The sequence below is a fragment of the Zosterops lateralis genome (genome assembly GCF_965231275.1).
Source record: "Zosterops lateralis genome assembly, chromosome: 17".
NCBI lineage: Eukaryota > Metazoa > Chordata > Aves > Passeriformes > Zosteropidae > Zosterops > Zosterops lateralis.
Genome location: NC_139777.1, coordinates 3162036 through 3187196, shown reverse-complemented (window position 1 = coordinate 3187196; position 25161 = coordinate 3162036). Strand labels below are relative to the sequence as shown.

Below are 25161 nucleotides of genomic sequence, written 5' to 3'. Positions count from 1 at the left end.
GAGTTTGAACAACTAAAGGCTGAATTTGGCTCTGCAGGAATGGGCAATCATTTACCAGCTACTGAAACAATGCCCAGTCTGGATGGGGATGCAGCAGCATGGAGCCACACAAGACACGAGGCAGCGTCTTGAGGGGAATGTCATCACGTCCTGCTAAGGCTCCACGGGGACAATATGACACTTCAACAAAAACTTCCTCCAGTTCTGGCCGTGACCACACAAGAACCCAAAGATGCTTTAATACAAAGGGCAAATTCAGCCCAGATGTAACCTCAGGGACTTCAGCAGAGCTTGTTGTAGGGCTGAGCCTGACCCACCTTGTCTGAGTGTAAGCACAGCTGGGAAATTCTCCCTGGGGAGCTGTGAGGGGACCCACTGCATCCACACAGCTGTCCCAGGGATGCTGATGCTGTCCTGCAAGAGGCACCTCAGCACCCAGTATAGCATTAAAAACATTCACAACAGTCGGGTGAGACAGCTGGTGACAGCAGTGGCTTTCAGGGTCTCTAGGGCTGTTGAGCACTGTGTAACTTCCAGTTCACTCCCCAACCCATTTGCTAAAATTCCCAGCAAACAGCAGGAGAACTGCTTTTGCCTCATTCATGCTTCAGGATCTTTATTTTTATGATGATCTTTGGCGTTTTTAAGGCACCCCTCCCACCTCAGTAACTCAGTGCTTGGCCAAATTACCAGGAGGACAGGAGACTGCTGATCCCTCAATTAAAAAGTGCTTTTGTACTTATAAATCTGGAAAAATACCATAGTCAGCCATACAGTCTTCCTATTACACACTGGCTATGCACATGAACTGATACATTCATAAGCTGAAACACGAAAGGCATCATCAATATACAACAAAGTGACTGGCTGCAATCCTGTCACCCTCCCCAGCATAAAGGCAGGGCCTCTTCCTGTCACAAGCCAAGCCAAAACAAGACCTGGCTCAGATGGGATGTCAGAACGTCAAACTGTACGTACTTAACCTCTGTACTTCCGAAACAGCAAAGATCTTGTGAAAAGGAATTATTACAATCCTTTCCTTTTTATCTTCTCAAGCACATAGGAAGGAAAGTTTGTACATCGCTCCCTCAAAAATTTCCCTCATGTAACAATGCAGGTCAGCTTTTTTCCTATCATTTTTTCTTTGCCACCTTCTAATTTCTTGAAAAAGCCCTCTCTGCCCTGCCTTCCTGTTTGGCAGGTTGTGTTGTTTGGAAAGGATCCTTTTCCTCCCCTTACCTAGCACTGCCCACATCTCACTCTTCCACCTCTAAGCCTGGTCCCTTGGCTAAGCTTAGCTGGACTTTCTCTGCAGACCTTAATCACTGCTGTGAGATTAGCTGGGTTAGGTGTTGCAGACAGATGCAGAGCCCTTCCTCTCCCACACCCAAAATCCCTGCCAAACTCTGGCTTAGGAGTATCATACCGGATCTTGAAATCAAACTCCAGGGTCTTGCATGATAGAGCATTTGCTGGGCTTGGCTGTACCTCCTTTACTCATGGATAGTCTGGGGGGTTAATTTGTCTGACGATTTGACAGCATTTCACCCATAGAACAGATGTATCAGCAATCATTGACCAAAAAATCATGCTTGTTTTGATGGGAAATAGGAGGAGGTCCCTCCAAAAGCACTGTTCACCTCAGGAAAAACTTCCCTGTGACTTTGCTGGCATCCTCATGAATCCTCTGATTTTCTCAGCTAGAGCACCCACCCAAAGAGAGCTGACCTGGGGCTGCTCTGACCCCTGAAGAGCCAAATATTAAGTAAATAAGTTCAAACTCTCTGCCCTTTATTGCTTCCTTATGATACTTAATGTGCCTTCCCTACACTAGGATTTCACTCCTGCTCTGCTCCCCAAGCCACACAGGCACTAGAAATATTTGTGTCTGCCTTCCCACTGTTTTGCTGGAGGATTCTCTGAAGGACTGGAGTTGAATAGTGGTATCACAATAGGCTGAAGCTGGAGGTTCAGCTTTCCAGCCCTTACACAGACTCAATGCCCCTCTCTAACTCAGTTGGAAAGCTGCAGCTCAAATTTCAGCCTATGTTAAGTCACTGTTCAGCTCTGCTCCTTCAGCCAAAGAGAGGGAAGCCAGAAGAGCCTTTTTCTAAAGCAAAAAACTGTGTGGGGAGAAGGGTGGGGAAAGGAAGCAAAAACACATGGAGATGGTTTTTTCTGCATCACAAGGAGCAATGAAAGGCGCAGGCAACTTTTCAAACGTGTCAGAATAGCTTAGCGTGATTTGTAACCAAGAGGAAGTTTGAATAAACAGCTCCAACAACAAACATCAACTTTTTTGGGAGAAGGCGACAAATAAGGCAGCAATGACCTGCACGGAGACCCTGCTACCACCCTTCTGACTTCTGCAGAGGATTGAGGCACTCACATAATTATGTATCACGGAACCATGGACGTGAACTTCTGACACCAGCACCTCGTTAAGGGGAAACAAAGACTTAACACGGGCTTCAACATCAGCACGCTGCTGCCCCATATCACATCCCAGCCAGTCCCCCAAACCCAGTGTCAGCTACAGAAGTGCCTGACCCACACACCATGCTGGCATCTACCCATGTTCCTAAACTCAGAACCCACCTGCATGAGTGCAAGGACAGCAGATACAAACCCAGACAGGCAAGGAGATGAGGGATATTTTCCTCACCGGTTTTTAGTCAAACTAAGATTGTCCCCTCTCAAGCCCGCCAGACTGGAGCTTAAGGAATCAAAACTCCGTTGCTAATTAACACATCATCAAGCCCCACCAGCCAGGGACTTGCCTCCCAAGAGGGGAGCCTGGGCCAGCCTGGATGATGAATGAGAACTCAAGCAGCTGAACTGTTTCAAAGGCTGAACCGGCAACTGCAAGGACAAGCAGGTTTGGAAAGGCATGCAGAAAAAACCAAAATATCCAGCACAGTGACACTGTTTTCACTATTTAGCACCCAGACCTGCACTGTGTTACTGCTGCAGAGCTTTCCCTCCCAGGAAAGCATCCTGCAAAGCTCATGGCTACGGGAGCAGCTCCTCCTCTCCCAAAATACAGCCACTTCTCTGGTAAAAACCTCACAACTGCAAACCACTGGAGGGAAATCCATTCTGCCAGCTTAACCCCAATAAACTCTGATGAGTAAATTAAATTGATCTATCACACTCGGGACATTTACACAAGACCAGCCCTCTTGACTGCAGCATTCTTGCACACCAGGGACAGCAGTTTCATCTGCTTGCATGACCATTATAAACATTGAGGAGAAAGGTCTGGCATTTGCAGAGATCTGTATTTTGACTGTTCCTTGACACAGCACAATAGGACCAACACATCCACTGCAGTGATACTCACATTTGTTGCAACAGACCTCCCAAACAGACACACCATGCAACATAATTCCTGTCTGCTGGCACCACTCCACACTGTTCAGCTCTCTCTTCCCCATTCAGCCACAAATGCCCCGGCAGAGGCAACAAGCTTTGCTCTATTATTGGAAGATTCAGTGGAGCACATCCCCCACAAGTCAACTACCTCCCCCTTTCAAATACTCACTCCCTCCCAAGCAAAGTGAGTATTAAAACCCAGCAACTGTCTCCCGTTGGAAGCAGATGGCAGGAATAGCTGGAGAGCTTTCAAACACCCTATACACTCAATACTTCAGTGCAACATGAAAGCCCCGTGGAGCAAGTGTGTTCCTGCATACACACCCCTGCTCAGAGACCACAGCAATGGCAGAAAGTGCTCCATTAACTCCTCTAGTGGCTTAAGTGTCTGTCAACACTCAGGACATTCACACAGCCTGAGCACTGGCCAAACTTTGGTGGCTTGTGCAGTCCTTGAGCTCTCCTGAAGCTATAAATTGCAGCAGGCTGATATTATAAATAAGGAAAGCTGGAGACTGCAAATTGATTAAGACCATTACTTTGTGTCACATCTAACTCATTTCCAGCTGGCTCGAGTAGAAGGAAAAGCCACCAGAAACCCCATGCTCTGACGACACAAAGACAAGTGCAATTCCCCACCCTGTCCAGCTCTGGGGAACACATGCAAAGCTTCATAACTCAGTTCCAGCTCACTTACCTCGTCCATTTTTTCTGACGTTGGAGTCTGGTCACCAGGCACCATTTCTTTAGCCTCCAGGGTGTCAATTTTGGAGGTCCTGCTCAGCTGATCAATGGGAGTCATGCTGGCCTCCGATGTCCCCCGGGAATTCTGACTCAGAGAAGCTGTCCCAGGGATGGGCTCATCATCATCAGAGTCAGGTAAGGGTGTGGGGCTGATGTCCTCCAAGCCTGTGCTGGAAGGGCGCGAGGAAGGCGTCTGACCCCTGAAACCGGGCTGAGAGTTCGAACCGTACGTTGGGATGGGGGAGAGCTGGGAAGAAGAGGAGGAAATAGGGCTACCTTCCATTCTGATCTCATTATCTGAGTCATGCTCATTAAGAAAGGGTAATTTTGTTCTCTGCTCTTTTAAGAGCATCTCAATCCTTGAGTCTAAACTGTTATGCTGCATCTCAGCCTCCATGGTGGGGGTGCCAGGGGTCTCGCTCCTCTCTGGAGTCTGAGAGAAGGACGCTGTGCTCGGTTCAGGAACAGAGTTTGAGTCGGGCAAGGGCGGAGGCTCCTCTGGTTTCTCCTTCACTGGGACAAAATCGATGCTCGGGGGGGCAGGGCTGCTTTCCACAACCATCTCGGTGGGAGGTGGTGCAGGTCTCCGGTACTCTGTCTCCCTGGAAGTTTGGGGAAAGGGCTGCTCGTCGGACTGGGGAAAAACAGCTGGTGCTTGGTAGGGGGAGAAGGCAGATTTATAGCTCGAAGAACTCGAGTGGCTCAGGGGAGGAGTGTGAGAGAACTGAACTGGCTCCTGCTGATGGGATTTGAACGTACTGAACTGATGCTCTGTGCCTCGGAACACCCCCACCGAGTTGTGCATGTAGTGGTGTCCCGGGCGACGGTTGTACGCATCCGTAAATTTCGTCTCGTGCCTCCTGGGTTTGTACCCACTGTCCTGCCCAAAGTGGTACACGGGCGTTGTCTGTCGGCTGGAGTAGGTGGAGTCCTGTGAGAACGGTGTCCCCAGGCGCGGGGTGTGGGGTGTTCCTTGGGACTGGGGGGTGAATTGGCTGTAGGAGTTGGGGGTGTCCTGCCGACAGCTGGAATAGGCTGTGTCGTGGGAAAAGGGCGTGCTGCTGTTTGGGGTAACGGAGGATCCCGCGGAAGAAAGGGAACTGTCCTTCAGGCGCTTCAGGGAGTCCGTCAACTGTAACAATAAGGGAGAGAAAAGCACCTAAATACACACTTTTTAAAAGATATTTGTCTAATCTGTTTGGTTTTCAGAGGAGTACCCAAGAGTTTGTGCTGATTTCCAGGGCAAAAAAATAAATAGGTTACAGCATCCCTGAAAACACAAACCATTATCCACCACTAACAGTTCCCTTTGATTTAAGTCAGGCAAAGAGTAACTTGTCTGCAAGGAGAGGAAGAAGAAAGCAGATACAAGTTTCCCTTGTAAGCTACCCCCAAGAGCATCAGGTTAACAGGAGACCTGCACATCACTTTCAGCTGGAACAGTTCCAGTTTGTAGCAACTATGTAATGCTTGTCTAAACTGCAAACAGGGAAGAAAATAAGAAAAGTCTGAGATGTGAAACTGTCAATTTATCTCTTTTTCTGTGAACAAATCGAAACACACAAATAAGTGAACTGCCAGCCTGCAGCCAACCCTATGCAGCAGAGCTGGTCCACCATCCTCCCTACCACTCATCTGTAACAAGAGAGAAGGCTACACATACAAAAAGTTCTCAACTGCCAGAAAAACCCATTTCAAAGCTTTTCACAAAGACAAATGCTCAGAGTGCTACTGACTGTGGCGTTCGAAACTGAAACCCTACAAACCTACAGAGCAGCCAAGTAATTGCTCTGCAACTCACTTCACAGGCACGTTCAGGGGGTTCCTAGGAGCAGCCCTGCTCCAGCTCAGACTCTGCTGAGTCATAAACAGTGCCACACTTATCATCAGCTCTAGAATCAATTTTCCATCATGCAAAGCAGGAGCTCAGTGAGAATCCTCTTGGTAGCAAGGGAGGATGGACTGAGCTCCAGCTGCCCAAAAGCACACCAGGGTTGTCAACTGGTGAGACCTCTTAAGCACAGGTAGGCAGAGACGTGTAAAATGACCTGCTTGGAACATGCCAGCACCATCAAACTCAAGCTGAACTCTCACCTGCCTGTTATATTCACACATCTCACCCACTCAGTAGTGTGGACCTGCTCTCAGTTTGACCCCCTGGACACCATGACCAGAGAGACACTAGGAAAGTTTCCTCCTCAACTGTCCTAAAACCCACAGAAAGGAGCAGGAAGCACGTGGCTGGTTCTTAACAACATCCACACTGCTGCACCTTTAGTGTAGATGTGCTGTGGAGTGTTTTTCAGTGGGGTTTGTGTATGGCCTGGAGGCAGGGATTGCAGAACTGTCAGATCTTTGCTGCTCTGCATGAGAGGAGGAGCAAATGTCAGGAGTAATTTAGTAAACTACAACACCAAACAACTTTGTTGGCAGATTCTAGTGTTAAAACTATGATGCAAACAGTTAAAAGTTACTCACAAAGCAATAATTCTGGTGGTAATTGGGAAAAAAATCAATTCAGGACAATAATATAACACATGAACACAATATCTAGAGAAAGAATCTTAAGGATAATTACAGCAGGGACTGCTTTGGGTGATACCATCAATTAAGTGTTTTGCTGTTAACCCTGAAAAAAAAGAGTAAGAACAAATCTACCCATTTTTATTTGAGATGTGGAAGCAACAGAAATGAGCAGTCAGAGTCCACCCATGGCAGAGCTCCCAGTAAAATCATTACTTGCCTCCCTCCTGCCTTTAAAAGTACCTTCCTGGGAGGCAAGGAAGAACCAACCTCTTTATGATTTTGTTAAAAGGATACTGGGATTTTATCTTGGTGCTATTGGGGTGCTTTGGTGGAAGGAGATATTTCTTTTTTTCACATCAATGGGATTTTCATGTTCAGTGTACAGCTATTACCTGTCCTGAGAACACTTGATCACAGAATTAACTAAATCATGGCATTTTAAGAAGTTGTATGAGTACAGAAAAATAGAGAGAAAGAAAAAAAAATCTTTGCCAAATCTCTTTCAAATTTGATGCCTTAAAATCAGTTCTTAAGTCAAAATGAGGAGCCAAAGTACATTTAGACAAGCCAAAGAGGCTGAGGACTTCACACAAACAGGCTTCTCTTCCCCCTGGCCCTCTCATCCCAGTGGGGTTCACAGGGAAGCAGGTAATCGTGCAAACCCACGTAGAGAATTGTGCCCTAAATATCAAGGGACCTCTGGAAGCCCGCAGGAATTCTGTCCACTGCTTTTATTAAAAGCTGATTCCAGCAACTAATTAAGATTCTGGAAAATTGATGCCTCTATTGAAGCTCAGACACCTTCTACCTCTTAGCCTTTAAGCAAGGCTGAAGTCCGTGCGCGCTGAGGATTACACACCGCAGACGCCAGGCCAAATGTACCACTGTAAATCATTCCCCTGACTTCAAGGGAATAATCTCATCTCAGGGACAGATCTGATCCAGTCCTAACTGCAGGAATTTCTAATGTTAATAGGGCACATTCTGTTGGTTCTGTAGGCATTTTTTCACTCAGAAGGACAAAAAGCACTTCCCGTGCAAAGCGAGCACACATCAGCCACGTGCTCCACGTTCAGAGGTACATTTGCTATGGCAATTTATGAGCCAAGTTCTATTTAAATGTGAATTAGTAACATCCACTGGAACTACAGCAAGATACGAAAAAAAAAAAAAGCTAAATTAAAAATGTTAAAATGCTGATGTTAACGTTTGGGATTTTCTAGGAAGTTTTTTCTTTAAAAAAAGCCAAGCACACCTACCTGGAGAGCTTCATTCCCAGTTGGAGACACGTCCTGTTCGGTGCCTACAGGGAGGGTCTGAGGAGTGTAAAGACCATTAACCAGCAGTTCATAGAATCTCATGCGGGTTTCACCTGCACAGACCACAATGCAAGAGCTGATTGAACAGAAATATCACAATTCATGTAAAAACACACATTCTTGACACACACACGACCCTGCTACTACTCCCAGCCCACTGCAAGAGAGGAGCAGTTATCACCTCTGAGCTCACAGGGATCATTTTTAAATAATCTGCTGGGCAAGTGAAGTCAGACACTCCCTTCTCCAGCCAAGACAAGGAGGTTTCTAAATCCTTTTTCCTCTTCTCAGCCTCCTTGGCAGCTCTGCTCTTTACCATGCTTTCTGGAGCGCAGCCCTTTCCCTCCTCTCCAAAATGCCAAGCAAATAGCTTGCAGATTTGAGAAGTGAAACTCTCACCCAAGGGAGAAGCCTCTGCCAACACCCTGAGCCACTTCAGAAAGCTTTCCCTACACACCTTGCTCATGAGAACTGCCTGTTACTAATGCAAACACAATGCATGGGAATGCTGAGGACAAAACCGTTAATGCTGCCTTTCCAAAAAGACACCAATTAATCCTTTCCCCTCCTTAGTTTAAGGAGGAATCAGTGGCATCCTTCAAAGAATAAAACCAGAGAAGCAAACTGTCCCATATAGTGCTACTGAGCCTCAGCCTTTTCATTCCTAAAGTCTACAAAGACCCAGTTTCTTAATATTGAATTTTTCATTACTACAAAAACTTAATCCTTCTTATTTTGCAGTCTGTAAGAAATCTGTCGTCAGCTTCAAAGGCAACAGAATCAGCCCCTGAAACTGTCAGAATTTTGCTCTGAAAGATAAAGAATACATAGAAAAATGGACAGACCTGGCACCTGAGCCCAGAAAATTATTTCAAGCAATATCTCCCCAAAACCAGGACTACTTTTATGAGAAAGTCCTGCAGGATCAAACCACAAACTCACTGTGAATCACCCTGTTCAATTCAAAAACAAAACAAAAGAAAAAAAAACCTTAGCACAATTCTGTCCTGAAAAAGACTTATTTATCTCGAACAAATGCTACAGATGAAGGTATGTGGGTATCAAATCTCATTTCACAAAGTCCTGAGCCTCATCCTCAACTATGTAAACTGTTTAAGTTCAACCCAAGTCATGACAAAATAGATCTCTTCACTGCAAGAATCTGAAGATAAGCTTGAAATATTAACCACCCACACATGACACTACAAAGCCAGGGATATGGAAGTGTCAGGCTTATTTTCACTTGTTCTTAAAAAAAATAAAGTAATTGTTACATAGTTCTTCCTGGATCCCAAACATAACCCAGGAAAAGTTACAGTTTCAAAGAGGTTTATGAATGTGAAACAATTCCCAGCTATTGCTCTAAGACAGGTAATTACTACTTGTGTCCAGTCTGTAGATGGATAAACTGAGCCAGAGAAGTTTCTTTAAACAATCCTGTCTCAGATGAGGAGACTGGATTTATTAGTTTCAGATTCCCAGGCCTATGCTCACGCCAGACAGATAAAAATGACACTTTCACTTCTAAAATTTATTTTGCTACACTGTAAAAACAAAGTTTTTAACCAACCTTTCATTGTCTTGCACAGCAGAATACTAGAAACGGTGAAAATGATACATATATATTTTAAGTATGTCCTAACCTGCTAATGCTATTTTAGGAATACCATTTTTACTCAATTCTGACAGATTATAGCACACTGACAGTCCTACTCTTTTAGAATGAAAGAGAAGCAACTGTGTGAAAAAAAAAATACATTATGAGCATAAAGCTGGCAAATAAAACAGCAATGCAATTTGAAACTGACTTCAGCATTTTCTCCCAGGAAACAGAAGCCTAAACCCCCCCTCATTTCCCTGATGTGCTACAAACTCTCTGGAACAGCTGCCTGGTCAAGACTTGCAGCTTAGTTTATAAATGGTGGAGAACAAGGAGGAAGGCAGTATAATCAGCTTGTTTAAAATGATTGTCATAAAGACATCCATCACTCACAAAACAGCGTTAGCTTATGTTATTAAATCTGCAAATCCTTAAATGTGATTTTTTTACCTTCAAATTTCAAAGCAAGCAAAGGAGCCTGACTGTAAAAATTATTGACACTAGAATTTCAAAGTATACACATGTAAGGTCAAGCCTAGCTCCCAACAGAAAATATTATACTGCTACTGTGATTTTTCTTCTAACAGTGGTCAGTAATGTCAATAAACATCCTGTTCTACTCTATCACACGTGGCACACCAACTGCTGTGTTGGTTGTGCACTAAACTGTTGAAACCTTTAAGCATAGAACAAAACTATCAGCATTTTTAAGAAAATGGTGCTAGTGATGTCTTTTTTCCCAAGAAAAAGGGCAGCAAGCCAGTTTTAAACTCGAAATGCCACCTTTGGAATGCAGAAATACAATCAGCAACTGACCCACACCTGCTCAGTCTTAGACAATTTCTAAAATTCAGGCAGGTTTTAGCAAAGCCGTTTCACTAGCATGCTTGGAGGAGAGAGAACAGACCAAAAGCAGTGCCTTCACACTTGGAGAAACTTTACTGGGCTTCTGAGAGCTCGGGAGTGGGGCTGGGAGCTGCCTCGTCCACCACAGGGAGCTGCTGTCGCTTTAAGAGCCAGTCTCACACTTACACACTCGCACACACTGACAAGTGCTGTGTGTGCACTCTGCTGTGCCAGCCCCCAGCCCGCTCTAAGTATCAATGAAATGCCAGGCACGCAGGGGACAGCACCCAGCCCCACTGCTGCCACCAGAATCCACAGATTTGGGTCCTGGGAACCACCAGAACTTGCCCAAAAAAACCCAAGTTTGCAAAACGCAGGTGCCAGAGGGTCCAGCAGCCCTGGCAGGTGGCTGAAAGGCACCAGCCTGGGGCAGGGAGATGGGGGACATGAGAGGGCAGCGAGCAGGGACAGGGACGGGCAGGGGAGAGGCAGGGGACAGGCAGGATGGCAGCATTTTGCAAATTACAGGGCTGTCTCTTAGCAACAGACAACACATTTGGCTCCACGTGACTCGCCCAGGCCCCAGCCACCAGACCCGCTGCCGGCTCCCTTCGTATTTTTAATCGCCAAGTCTCTGCCCTCTGCAACAGCCTCTGCGGTGGGAGTGGGACAGGAAAGGGGCTCAGCAAACCCCAAAAGCGTGAGCCCCAAATGTCCCCCCTCACCTTTTGTATCCAGCTCCACGTGGATGATGTTGCCCATGACAGAGGTGTTGTGAAGGTGCTGCACAGCCTCCCGGGCACCCTTGACAGTGGCAAAGATGACTTTGGCAATGCCCAGGTGCTTCTTGTTCTTGGGGTTGTAGAGGATCTCCACCTCTTCCACTTCGCCGTATTTCTTGCACATGTCGGCCAGAAAGTTTTCACGGATGTTGTCGTTCAGCTTGGCAAAAGTGACCTGCTTGGGAGGCACTGGCCCCACGTAAAATTCATCAATCTGGAAATGGGCACAAGGTGGGGAACGATAAACATAATCGGCGTCGTAAATGAGTGTGGGGGAGGGCCTAACGATGGCACAGGAGGGAAAGGGTTAAAGCATCTTGCAAACTTTGGGGGGGAAATAAAAACCTCTAAGGCTCCGGGTGAACCTCAGAGCTGAGCAGAGGCTCTGCCGCTGCAGCCATTCATTGGAACCGGCTCCTTTCTGGGCTACAAAGATGCATTTTGAGCAGCACTGTCAGTGGAGGGCCCCTCCTCGCTGCCCCCCGCCCCAGCTCCAAAACCTTCAAGTGATCTCGTTAGACAAGATGCATTGATTTCTTGTTATCCTCATAAAAGAGGATTATTGTTAAACAGTTTGCTAAATAACAACGTTAATAGGAATATGACTGTCATTTAAACGGCCCATTAAACTATTTGGAACTCAGGCTTCACTCCCAGATAAACAAGTTTCCAAAGCTAAAGCCAAAAGTCAGGGCAGTACCTTGAATTTGGGGACAGACAGCTCCAGCTCCTTAGTTTTGGTCCATATTCGCCCTATTCTGGGATCCCTGACACAATCCACAGGAGCGATCCCCGAGTTCTGGGAGAAGGAGGAGGAGGAAGAGGAGGAGAGAAAACACAGAAACAGCAATAACAAGACTTGAAATTCAAGACAAAAATAAAAGAAAAAACAAGCCCCAAGGAAGCACGGGCTGTCTCAAGGGAAGGGGGAAAGCGCACACATACACACACGTGTCAAATTGCAATACTGCTGGGAAATGCACACAGATTGGAAACACAGAAAAAAGCCGCAGGTTTGTGCTCCTGACAGTTGAATACACAGTGTCAGGTGGCTGTAACTTTGGTGGCTGTTCACGTCCCCCCCCAGACCCCTCTCCCACACACAAACGCAAGGATTACCACGACCCGGAGGGACCCCCAGCCCCCAAAACGCCGGTAAGAGGGAGGCTGGTGGGGGGAGACACGACACAATGGGGGAAACCCGGGAGCCCCCCACTCACAGGCATGCTGAAATGTTGCCCATCGTAACGGTAGAGTTTGTGCTGTCCTTTTTTCAGAGCCGGGTCAATAATCAACTTGTAACTTCTCCAATGGTGATTTCTTTTCTCGACAGAAGTGCTGGCTTGCGTGCTGTTCTCCATTCCGTTGATCCAACCTGAACGCGGGGGGGGTGGTGGGGGGGGGGGAGAAGAGAGAAAGGGAGAAGGCGAAAAGAAAAAAAAAACACGCGAAAAACCGTAAAGTTAAAAAAAATATTCAACAAAGACCTCTTCGTTTCGGTGCGTTGTTTTTTTTTTTTTCGTTCTTCTTTTTTTTTTTTTTTTTTTTTTTTTTTTTCAACGAGCCGCTCGCTCTACACACCCAGGCAGGGAGGAAATCCACGGCAAAGCGAGCCCCAAAATGGGGGAATTGCGAACCGAGTCCCCCCCTCCACCCCGACCAGACAAGAGGCAGAAAGGGAGGAGAACGAGAGGAGGAGGAAAAAAAAAAAAAAAAAGGAAAAAAAAAAAAAGAAGGAGGAAAAAAAAAAAAAAAAAAGACCCAGTCTCACTTGAACTCTGCTTTTTGCCATGATCTTCAGGGTGCTTGGCTTTTTCCCCCGCCTTGGTCTCTCGGAAAGACATCGCGCTGGGCGGCCGATCGTCTCCGGGCGGCGAAAGGCGAGCTCCCGTCTCACATGGGGCCGGTTACCGGCGCGGGCTGCCCGCCAGGCTCCTGCCTCCCGTTTTCGCGAGCCACCACATATTGTGTGTGCTCGCTGCTGGCGGCGGCCGGGATCCCACAATACACCGCTGCGAGCGCCGCGAACGCCTAACCGCGCTCCGCCGCCTGCACATTCACGGCGGCCGCGCCGCGCAGCCCCCGGCCCGCGGCCGCCCGCCGCCGCCGCCCCGCCGCCGAGCGCCGCCGCATGGGCCGCCGCCGGGACGCGCGGGTTTTTTTTCCCTCCCCGCCGCGGGGTTAACGGCATGCGGGGGGGCGAGTGGAATCTGCCCGCTGCATTTACCTTAGCGCAAACTGTTTCTAAACAAGATGGACCTATAGGTGGGACAAGGGGATTTTTTTTTTTTTTGCCTTTTTTTTTTTCTCTTGATCTTTTTTTAGGGGAAGACTTCGGCGAGCCCGGGCGACCGCGGGGGCGGGTGGAGCGCGGACCCGCCGCGCTGCTGCGGCGGAGAGCGCGGGGGGGCTGGTAGGGGGGGTGGCGACACACGCAGAAGGAGGGGGTGATAGAAGATGGGGGAGCAGCTTTGCTTATTAAAGGTCCGGAGCCCTCGTCAGCCAATCAGCGGGGAGGTTCCATTTTGTTTTCGGTATTAAAGGCGGGCGGCGCGGTGCCCCCGGCGCTCGGCGGGCGCGGGGCCGGGCGGAGCGCGGCGGGCGCATGGCGCGGCCGTCCCGGGGCGCGGGGCCGCGGCGGCCCCGGGAGCGGCCGCGCCATTGGCTGGGGCGGCGGCAGCGCGGAGGGCGCAGCCAATGGGAGCGCGGCTTGCATGGGGCCTGAGTTATTAGACGGCGGGGTAAAAGCACCGCGCGGCAGAAGCCAAGGAGAGGCCGCGGGACCCGCAGCCATTTTTCTGCAGTGGAGCGAAATGGCCAACTGGGCTTTTCCTTTGTTCCATAAAGGGGGATCCGCCATGTGAATCCACACCACGCGGGGTGGTGGGAGCCTCTAACACGGTGCCAGACGACTCACTGAAGAAGGAGGATTTAAATATATATATATATCAAACCCTTAACCAAAAAAAAAAAAAAAAAAGTAATGCGGATTTTTTTTTTTTCCTCCCTTATGATTCGGGATCCATCTTTGTCTTGTGTAACTAGGTCATGGCACACCCTATGTCAGCAGTTAACAATTTCGAATGCCAACAAAAAAAGAGTAAATACATTCTTTTTATATTTTTTTCGTTGTTTTGGGAGTTCTTAAGCTTTAAGCAGCTCTGATGACTGAACAATAAATTTGAGAGACTCCTCTCCTGTATTAAACACTTGATTCCTGGCCATTTTTATTAACTCGTGCTTAAAAGGTAATGTTTTAAATATAGGAATAGCGAATTCTGGCAAAAAAATAAGGCAATTTTAGTATGATAAGCTTTTTCTCTTTCCTCTTACATTGTAAGTACCCAATCCATTCTGTCCTTGCTAAGTGTAGTTTTCATGTTAATGTTACTGAAGTGGTCCTTATTGCTAAGCCTTCATTTGCATGTCTTATGTTTTTTTGTCTGTTTAAACCAATTTATGCTTTTTGAAATATTTTACTTATAGAGCGATCTATTTGGCTAAGATATGCTTAAAAGTTGTTTAGAGCCAGTAAATGTTAACTAGGTGTTTTCACACTGACATATGCAGTCTAAAACTATTGAGGAGAATATTTTTAGTGTCTGCGTGCTCTATGGAAAAACACTGAACGTCCTTTTTATGTACTGAGTAAATCTGCCACAGGAAGGTAGATTTAAGCCTCGAGCAGGAGTCCTCGCCTGTGTACGGTCAGTCAACATAGCTGGACTTTTTCTATAGCTTTTTTTTCCCCCTTTTTTTCTCCTCTTTTTTTTTTTTTTTTTTTTTTTTTTTTTTTTTTTTTTTTTTTATGCTAGACCGCTGCCATACAAAGATCCGTAACTTAATCTTAACAAGATCCACTTTGGCTCACAAACTTAAAAGAGAGAAGGGGTGATACAGATCATATATATATATATATATTTTATAGCCATTATTTTAAAAAAGAGTAACAACTTCACCTTCAGAGCTCCATTCAACTATGGTGTGCGGGTAAGTAAACCCTTTTGCCCTTGCAGAGGAACAAATAGCCCAGGCCTGTAGCTAATGGTATTGTCCTGGATGGAAAGATCCCAATGGTCGTCTGAAAGCCGTGGCGATCTCCTTTTCTCCTCAGAAACACCTAAAAGTGCCTCTGAAACGTCTGTTTTCAGGGAGGGATTTTGATTTCTCTTTCTGCACAAAGCTCTTGGTCGTCCTCAGCCCTTGGGTGGGTTTGGGGTTGGTTTTTTTTTGTGTGTGTGTGTGCGGAGAGACGCTGTGAATCCATTGCAGGCATTACGTGGTTGTTAAATTGAAAGCACCAAAAAAAAAAAAAAAAAAAAAAAATCTGCCTGTGAACAGTAAGATGCTAGTGAAGTTGATGTTAAAAAAAGGCGAGAAGGCGGTGGTGGTGGTGGTAGGGATCCCTTACATGTTTTATCCGTCTAATTACAGAAGCTCGACAAAAAAACAGGCAACAAAATGGGGGGGTGTTTTTCACGACGGTGAGTCTTAATGGCGGATGTCTCCCTAGAAAGCACTGTAAAATCCTTCATACCGAGAGGCAGTGACTTGGAGAGAGGGGGGAAAAAGGAGGTCTGGAAGTATATCCAAAATGAGGGAGTTTCCTTCCAAGTGAGGGACCCTTTGCAGCCTGAGTGTTACAGATGGAGAGCCGTGACGCAGTTGATATTCACAGAAGTTGTGCTTTAGTGCCGCCACCCAGCCCACGATAAAAAAATGGCCTCCCCGCCGAATTCTGGTGGGTTTATTATGTGAAAAGGCTGCGGCAGCACCGTGTCCCGGGCGGCGGGAAGGGCGGGCACGGCGCTCCCGGTCGCGCTCCGTGTTGTGTGAGGGCAGCCGCCATCATGGCTTCTCCTTCCCTTCGGCGCCGCGTTCTCCTCAGCGCTGGGCGGTGGCGCGGCGGGCTCTCCCCCCCCGCCTCCCGGCGCTCCGCGTCCCGGCCGCTGCAGGGAAATGGTGGGTTTGGGGTGGTTTGGGTTTGTTTGATTTTGTTTTTTTTTCTTTTCCCGCCCCCCCTTCCCTCAGCACTTTGTGGAAGGGCTAAGCCGGGCAGGGAGAGGCAGGTTTTCTCCTGGCGCTCAACATGGCGGGAGCGCCCTGCGGCAGCGGGGCTGGCAGCGCTCCAGCCAGGCCGGGCGGGCGGGGAGGGGGGGAGGCCGGCCGGGAGGACAAAGGCAGCTCGGATAATGCCGGCTGCTATAAATAACCCTGCCCTTCCCCCGCCGCAGCCTCCCGCTCTCTTTATAAACACCAAGCCATGCAAGTCGCCTAATGCAGAGAAGGGGGGGGGAAAGAGGAACAAACTACGACACCCGCCTTCTCCCCACAAGCACAAGGAAAAAAAAATGAAATGCACAAAAAAATTAAAGCCCAGGCAGCGTGGGGGACGGGGGGAACCAGCAGCGCTGGCCGCGGGAGGGGCCGGGCGGCGCCGCCACCTCCCCGCCCGGAGCGGGTGCGCCGGGGGGAGCGCGGCCGCCGCTCCCCGTCACATGGCTCTTTGTTGTTTTCCTTCTCTCTGCCTCTCCTGGGCTGTTCCCCCCTCCGCCATCACCCAGCCGGGGCAGCGCTGCCCTGCCTCCTCCCTCCGGCCTGCAGCGCCGAGCTCGCCGGGCCCGCACGGGCAGGGCTGGCGCGGAGCCGGTGCCGCTCTGCAGTGGAGCCGCCATGGCCCCATGAGGTGTTACATGTGGCGTCTTTTTTCTTCTTCTTCTTTTTTCTTTTTTTTTTTTTTTTTTTTTCCTTGTGATTTGTTTTTTTGGTGGGATTTTTTTTTTTTTTTTTTTTTCTTCCCTCGAGCAGATTCTGCTGCAGCTCGCTTTGGGTGGAGGCTGAGGGTTATCTCGGAACCTGACGAGCCTCGCTGTGCTCCGCGGGGAATTGCAGCTTGTGCTCACTGCAGACCCAGAGTAGGTGAGCCAGGAAAGCCTGGCTCGAGCAACCACTTCAGAGGGCAGGACAGGGAGGAAAAGCAAACACTGTAGAGAGGTGGCCTCCCTGGTAAGGCTAGAGCAGGACCGTCCTGCGGACTCTGAGGGAGGGTGAAGGTAAGTGGCTGCTTGGCAGAGGCTGTCTGCGGGAGCGGCATGTGCCGGGCTGGCTGCGCCCTGCCCGCAGTTCCCAGCCGCTCCGTGGGTTTGTACAACCTGTGCTCTGGTATGTGCCGAGGGTCAGGGCTGTTTCCCTGCGAGGAAAGCAGGGTGCTGCCGCGAACGAGGCACCGCAGCCCGCGCCTTTCGCAACAACTGCGCTCATCGCTCCATTCCTCGCTACCCCCCCCCTCGCTCTCCTCACCGGGTCAGGCTCTCTATGTCGAGAACAAGCGACAAACCGTCCGCACAAAAACAGAACACGTTCCCATGGAGGGGGAGAAAAAACCAAACAAACCAACAACAACAAAAATACAAAGCGCTTTCTGCAGTGCCACGCTGGCGTTTGTAGCGCTGCCGAGCCCTTGTTCGGGGGATTCGGAGCCGGGGCCGCCGCTCGGTCCTGCCCGGCCCTGGAGCCAGCGCTGAGCACCCGGCCCGGCTCACCCCGGCTCCCAGGGACCGTCTGCTGCCTAAATCGGAAGGAACGGTGACGTTGTTCTTAGCCGAACACCATTAAAATGCTCCTCTGGTATCTCTCTCAATAAGAGGTGAAAAAGCATTTTCAGCTTTCCTGGAAATGGCCGAAAGAGGCGACGTGTAGATCAAAGTACGGCGCAGAGCTGGGCTGGTGTTTTGCAGGGGTTTTTGAACTGTAGTGGAAAGGTTTCTGCAGCTTGCATCGTAATGAGTTAAGTCAGCACGTGAAGCGACTAAAAAAAGGCATATTTAAACAGCATCGGTCTATCAATTTTCCTGGGATTTAAGATTTATGTCTAAATATATGATTTGCTGTTAGCAATACCAGCGTTTAAACCGTAACGTTGATCTGTTGAACCCTGAAGCAAACCAGCTCTGCCTAACGCAGCTTTGAAGCGACACAGCCAGACCATAATACTGTGGGAGCTTAGACAGCTTTGTCTGTACTTGCATCTCTCTGCATGTTTTTCCAGGACTCTGATCTTTGTCTGCGATTAATCATTGTCCAGGACTGCTGTTTCCCGGTGGTAGAATCCATGAAGTGCTCCAGCTGGGAGAGGTCCTAACGCCTGTGCCTGGCTCTGCCTACGTGCAAACCAGGGCCAGAAATTGCTGGGGCAGCAGGCGCTGGACAGCGAGCCTGCCGTGCCGCCCCAGTGAGTTGTGTGGGTCCTCAGCACTTCTGGAGGTTGTTTTTGTAAGTCTGAGCCGAAAATTTCTTTCCGTCTTTTTTAGCGTTTCTAAATGAGTATGATGTTTAGTGTAGTTTGAAAGTCACCAAGGCAGTTGAGACCAGTTGTGCTCTCAGAGTGGGTGGTTTCATGGCTGAACCTCGTATCTGAAAAGAGAAATGTTCTGGTACAGTGTGTTTAAATCCCAGAAAGGTCAAACCAGACTTTCGTACTTGAGTTAGGCTGACCCTGGTTTGCTGCATGAGACTCTTTAGATAAAGAGATCTTTCAGGGAAAAGTGGGGGGGGAAAGATTTTTTTTTCTCTGAACAGCTTGTGGCGATTCTGTGCACATTCTTGAAGCAAAGGAGTTTGTTCTTGCCCACAGCGTCCCTGCCTGGCATTGTTGAGTGGAAAACTCTTATGCTAATTATATCACTGTCTGTTATCAATAAGAAGTGATTTAATTTCTTTGGCAAAGTGTTGCAACAAGAGCAAATTAGATTGAGAGGCAAAGTGAAATTAAAAATATGCAGCTGTTCTGCCAAACAATGATCCTGACTGTTTACAACATTTCGTTTTAGACTGCCTTGTACACAGAATCCTTTATATTGAAGGTTTTCAAACCACAATCCACTGCTTGTGCAAGGAAACTAGATTAATAGATTATAAAAGACAAAAGAGACCAAGGTTCATCTGGTTCAACTTCCTGCATTATACAGGTCTCTGGATTTTTGTGAAGCTTTTGCTTTTTCTCATTTGAAAGAATTTAACTGCAGCATTGCTGCATCTTAGATAAAGATCAGATTTTCATTTTCAAATGGGCTGCAGAAAGGAGTAAAATAAGGGTAAATCGTTTCCGTCAAAAATCTACCTGACAGGCAAGAAATCAAAGTACCTTTTTAAACTTGTCTAGTTTCTGCTTTCAGTTTCTGCATGTGTCTGTCCCTCAGTCTCCTTGGCAGAGGAATGCTCCATGACCAGATTTCCATCCCCTCGTAGCTGTGTGTGCAAGCTGAGCATTTAAACACTCCATTGCAGGCTGCAGAGCTCCCCCTCGGGTCCATCTTCACTAATCCTGTAATTGTTCCTGCTCCAGTTTGTCACCATTTTGATCTGGGCAGAAGGGGACAGAGCCATCGGCAGTGACCGTGCCCGAGCCAACAGCCCCCCCTGGTTCAGATGTGCCTCTCAGGCATCCAGGGATTACTCCAGCCCATGTTCAGCTGGTTTCCCAGCAGGGCTGCTAAAACACTCTCGGATCTGCTCCTCCTTAGGATGACAACCCTGTACTGTAGGATTGTGCTCTTTGTTTTGCATGTATGGCTTTACTCTGGTCCTCTTGAAAACTCAGTGTTGCTGCTCGCAATGGCCTTTTTTAATTATTATTTTTATTTGATACTCCCTCCTGATGTTGCCTAGTGTCACCTACAAACTTGGTTGGTTATGATTTTATGTTTTCTTCCAGATAAACAACCTATCTGCACTGTGGGTGTTTCCTGGTTCCGGGTGTGTGTACACACACCTCAGCAGTGTCAATATTGTGTCAGGAGGAGGTCTGGTTCCGCAGCATCCCTTGCCACACCCCAGTTGCATGGGAAGAAAGCCCAGTTTAGGAGCTGGAAGGGAGCCAAAGGCACACTGCAACACTTGCCTGCCCTGGTGTCTATTATGTAGCCATTAAATAATGCAGAGCACAAAACAGGTGGTTGCAGGACCCGTAAAAGAAAGATGAGAGGTCTGGAGCAGGGTAGTTACAAAGTACATTTTGAGACCTTCCTGTTAGATAGGGTTTTTTTTAGATGTGATGCCTCACTAAATACTCTGTATCCAGCTGTTCATTCAAACCTAAATACATTAGGGACTTCTCCCCTGCCAAATTTGATTGAGATTGGAGGAAGGAGGGGGGAAAATTACATAGAACCACACAATCCCATTAGGCAGTTTTATTTTTAGGAAACCAGGCTAAGAATATCAAAGGAATATTGAGTAGGAATATGGACAGGGTATTTGTCTGTTCAGATTTCCTTGCCATGAAATTTTTCATTCCTTCCTAAGAACAGCAGATGATCTGTCTGGGGAATTGTCAGCCAAAATAAGCAACCTGCTGACAGATTTCACCTGTGTCCCAGCATGCTCTGAGGATGCATGGGATGTGAGCCTTGAACAATGACAGGGAATCACTAGGCTGTGTTGCTTGGCTGCCGAGGTGCAGGGATGCATGGTGACACCCAACAGTGCAACAAACATTTACTGTGTTTAAGACCCAGACAAATTTTGATGGATATGTTGGCTATTTGCCAGAGCTGGAGGGGAGGGGGGTGGTTGTTGCTTTTTAAACTGTATGTGATCATATTATTTCTCCAAGTATTATGACAAAGCCACCTCTGTAAGGTAGGGAGCAAGTTCTTTCAGAGATCTAATCTTTCTTGAGCTATAAAGGAATAAAGAAGCTGTTTCAACACCTGACTTGCAGAATGTTTTGTGTTGCTTCTTGCCTATTGAAATGCAGCTGCCATTGAAATGCTGTGATCCTATCAGGATGTAGAACTGGTTATTTTTTAGAATGCTTTCAAGCTTATAAAAATAATGAAATAAATCAAGACGCTTGGCAATTCTAATCAGCATTCTAAAGCCATCGAATTACAAAACAATTCAGTGCTTCATGGCCCCTGAACAGTACAGTTTCACAAAAATAAAAGAGCAAGAATGAAAAGAATGTACCATTTAAAGACGCTGGGCACTTACAAAGCTTTCATCAAAAGGAAGTGAAGATACAAATAAGTAATCTAAAAGGATATTTATGCATTAAATTACTTGTGTCTCTGGACACTTCATTAAACAGTCTGGATATGATGGTAGCAGGAGACCTGGGAGCCATTTTAACACATGCAGCACATACAAGGAACATTCTGATTATAAATGATGGAGTATAAAACGCTGCAGCCAGAAACCGATGACAAAGATCAAATGGAATGAGTTCAGCCTACAAATCAGAGCAGTGTCTTCCCACTGCTGCGATGTGACACCAGGCCAGGACTTTGTTTTGCCCTTGACATTGCCCCCAGTGCTCTCAATCCTGCAGTTAAGGATTTGCATCTTGATTTATCGTTTGACAGGACGGTGGGGAGTGCCCCAGCTGGTCCCCCGAGCCCTGGGTTGCAGCCGAGCGAGCCCAAAGGCGCCGGGTGGGTGAAGGCTGTGCCGTCCACGGTTCCCTGTGGCTGCTGCTCTATAGCAGCTCCCAGTTGCTAAGCAGCTGCAGAGTTGTCTGTGCCTGTGCTGAACGAGGGGAGCAGCGCGGGTTCCCCTTGATTGCTGGAGAGGAGCCGGCAGCAGGGAAACGGGAGCAGTGGCCATGGCAAAATCGTTCCGTTCCTGGCTGGCTCACGGAGCCGCTGGCAAAGACGCTGGAGCGAGGAGAAGGGACACTCGGTGGAGCAGGGGGTGGCAGGAGGGGAGGGGAGAGCCAGCATATGTGCACAGCAGAGGTTACAAAGACAGCAGATCCTGGCAGAGCGGGGGGCACACACCGAGGAGAAAGGAATGGGAGAGAGGCCAAAGGCACGGTTCAGAATTAAAAAAAAAAAAAAAAAACAACAACCAGGAGGAGAGTGTGGCATATGGAGAGGGGAAATAAAGCAGAACTTGCACAGCCTGCGAATAATTGAATTGAATAACAGGAAGAGAGAAGGAGATTGATTCATTACTGCCCTTCACCTTGTGGAGACAGCTACACCCAGGAAGAGGAGGTGTGGAATACAACAGCATCCTTCATGTTTCACCGTGAACTGTAGGTTTTACATTTCAACCCCTGCCATTTGTGGTTTTCTCCTTTCATGGCCCATGCCTTTTGTTCAGACTTTACTCCTGCAGGCTTTCTTCTTATCTTTGTCTACTTTCGGAGTTATTTTTGAACTTGCTTTAGCTTTGGGTTTTTTTTTTTTTTCCTTTTTTTAGGTAAATTTTAAATTAAAATACCTTTTCCAGGTATTTTCATTGGTTTAACCTTCAAGAGGGCAGGCCATTGGTAGTTTCTAACTGAAGTTTGTTTCCACTAAACCCACACAGCCATTGCTGCATTTCTGCCTGTCTCTCTCCTGGGAGCTGCTGATGCAGGACAGGGTTCCCTTTGCTTCCTGACACCTTCCCCTGAGCATTGTCTTTCCCTTTCCCTGGGCAGTGCGTGCCAGCAGTCCGGAAGGACTCGCAGTTAGCAGCGTGCAGGAAGTGGTTCCTGTGGCGATAAATTGTCACAAGCGCCTGACGTGTTGCACAAAGGGGAGTGAAAAAAGCGTCCCAAACATCTGCAGGAGGTTCTGACCAAAAGGGATCCTCAGTTCCACCACCACTGCCCACATGAAAAAGCACCTCATGGTGTCAGTGCCTAACGTGCAATTGCCTGTGGAATAGGAAATGCCAGTGGAGCTGGCAGGGAAGGAGGAAAGCTGGACATTCCTCTGCTCCAGGCACAGGACTGAGGGGCACGGCTTGTACAGCAGGGTGGGGAGAGGAATTTAAGCTCCTGCAGCTGTTGCTCTGCTGTGACCAGCCCAGGCTTGCTTGGAGGCCTTTCGACTGAGAACACTTTTCTCCAGGTCCAAAACTGAGTCCTAAAAGGAAAATGGAGGTGCCCACTTAGATTTACTGTGAAAATTATTTGCTCTGAGTGGTGTGTGTATAGTTCAAGCCAATAAAGGACTTGATAAGTACACGGCCAGATGTGTTCTGTACTTAGAAAATTTTTGTCTAAGTTGTCTGATTCGTGGGGATGCTGTATTTGCTTCCTTCTTCCATTTGCCTGGAGCCCTTATCTTTGAACAGGCACTGTCTGTACTATTGTTAGACTCCCAAGACCATTAAAGGTCTTGGGGCACTGACATTTTACAAGCAGATCCAGCTGCCATTCACACAGGGGCATTTTTAGCCTTATGAGAGATGTAAGTTTAATTAGAACAGTTTTAACCAGGAAATCTCCCAACCTTAAGAAATCAGAGCTACTACGTTAATCCCAATAAACAATGAGGAACTTGACAATGTGCCTGTCTTTATGAGGAGATTCAGGAAGGGTGAGAAGTGTGTGGGAAGGGTGAAATGCACAGGAAATGTGCCATCAAGGACAGAGGTGTGGAACAGGGCAGGGCAGTGGTGTGGAGCAGGGCAGGGCAGCGTGCCAGACCCAGCACTGTCAGCTTCCTGCCCTCTGTGCCTGCCCTCACCATCCCACATCTCTGCTTGAACACCTTCCTGACCTGCTCTGGTGACTCTCAGCGAGGACATCCAGCCAGGCCACTCTGCACTGTCAGCACAACCAGCTCCCACAAACCAGGCACAGGCCAAGAATCACACCTCTAAAGCAAACATCACTCAATTACAACCTGGTTTTATTTCCAGCGCCTCAAGTTATTAATTAACCTGCTCTGAGCATCGCTGTTCCTGTCAGGGTTTGCTCTGGCCAGGTTATGATTGCTCTCAGGTCTGAGAAAAATTCATTCTGGACCTGTGCTTTGCCTGGCCTTGCTCTGACAAGCCACAAGCTCCTCTATCTCCTGCCAAACCTCCACCTCTATGAATGAGCATCTTGCCAGCAAGATGATAGAGCAAGCACTTCCTGCTTAGCTCTACCCATACGTCCAACACTTCACAAAAAACAGGCAGAAATTGTGGTGTCCCCCATTTAAACAGAGGATTTTATTATCTCTTCAGTCTGCCATTGCTGCCTTCCTGTGGGAAGTCTGCACAGATACCAGAGAGGAGGATGCAGACTTCACGTTAACTGCCCTTTAATGTCAGTGCTATGCATTACTCAGCAAAAACATGTCCCTATTTCATCCACAGTCCATCCTCTTATAGCCTATTTCACCAGCCTTTATTCTCCCCCTATGAATATTCCCAGTTTCCCCACATCCATGTCCAAAAGGTTTGAGAGCTTCCTGCCTGGGCCAGGTGCAAGAGTGCAGGAATGAGGTGTTGATCAAAGCCTGGCCCTGATCAAAGCATGACTGTGTAAAACACACTTGTTCAGGCTGTGCTGTAGCTTACATACTGAAAAGCATATTTAGGAAGCCAAACCTGGGTCACTTAAACGTGATGTTCTCTACAGCCACACAAAAAAAAGTACAACTCTACATATATCAGGTTTAGAGGAATCTTCCAACAGGATTTAGGGGAGTGTGTCATAGATTTGGCAATCCACAGTTGACTCACTCCATATTAATCCCTCCTGCATAAGCTAAAGCAGCTGAATGCAACTCCTACCCTAGTGCTGTGGTCATCTTAATGAGCACACACTGCTCTTGGGTTCAGTCTGCCTTTGTTTCTGAACCAGCAAGTGCATTAAAAGAAAATAGCTCTATCCACAAGGAATTACATAATTTGGGAACGAGAGAAGGAGGGAAAAGTGATCTGAAGGAAGCAGATACTGCAGAGAGTGCTCCAATTTTGAAAAAAATAACATCTTCGTGCTTGCTGGGTTAGGTGGAGTGTTGGGTAATGAAAACACAGGAAGGCCTAAGCCAGAGGGATTTTAGAGGTTATACTAAAGGGATTGTTTGGATACTGGCTAAGAACGCACTGTGTTGCAAGCAAAGCCATTTGTAGCCTTTTCCCCTAGATTTCCCCAAATTGCTTCCTGATGGGATGTGTTCTCTGCTGCAGATCTGGATGCAAAAGAGCATCTGATGGTGACTAACTTCATGCAGATCTGTAGCAGAGCCCTGATCTC

The 25161-nt window shown here is 47.7% G+C and overlaps 1 protein-coding gene and 1 long non-coding RNA gene across 4 annotated transcripts in view; one reads left to right on the top strand and one right to left on the bottom strand.

The window, feature by feature from the left end:
• SETD1B (SET domain containing 1B, histone lysine methyltransferase) overlaps positions 1 to 14046 on the bottom strand; it is a 48496-nt gene extending 34450 nt beyond the window's left edge. For 2 of the 3 annotated variants that reach the window (XR_014591276.1, XM_083873654.1), the window contains exons 1-6: positions 12774 to 14046; positions 12413 to 12567; positions 11893 to 11991; positions 11136 to 11406; positions 7905 to 8017; positions 4073 to 5251 (exon numbers count right to left, since the gene is read on the bottom strand). Coding sequence is in view for 2 of the 3 variants with exons in the window: in XM_083873654.1 (XP_083729780.1) it covers positions 4073 to 5251; positions 7905 to 8017; positions 11136 to 11406; positions 11893 to 11991; positions 12413 to 12567; positions 12774 to 13383 (2427 nt within the window). In the remaining variant the exon portion in view is untranslated. The remainder of the gene's footprint in view (positions 1 to 4072; positions 5252 to 7904; positions 8018 to 11135; positions 11407 to 11892; positions 11992 to 12412; positions 12568 to 12773) is intronic. The other variant, XM_083873655.1, reaches the window with a different exon arrangement.
• LOC310916262 lies at positions 13369 to 14312 on the top strand. Its single transcript, XR_014591277.1, has 2 exons — positions 13369 to 13457; positions 14040 to 14312. It is a non-coding gene; the product is annotated as an uncharacterized lncRNA (long non-coding RNA).
• Positions 14313 to 25161: the final 10849 nt, after the last annotated feature.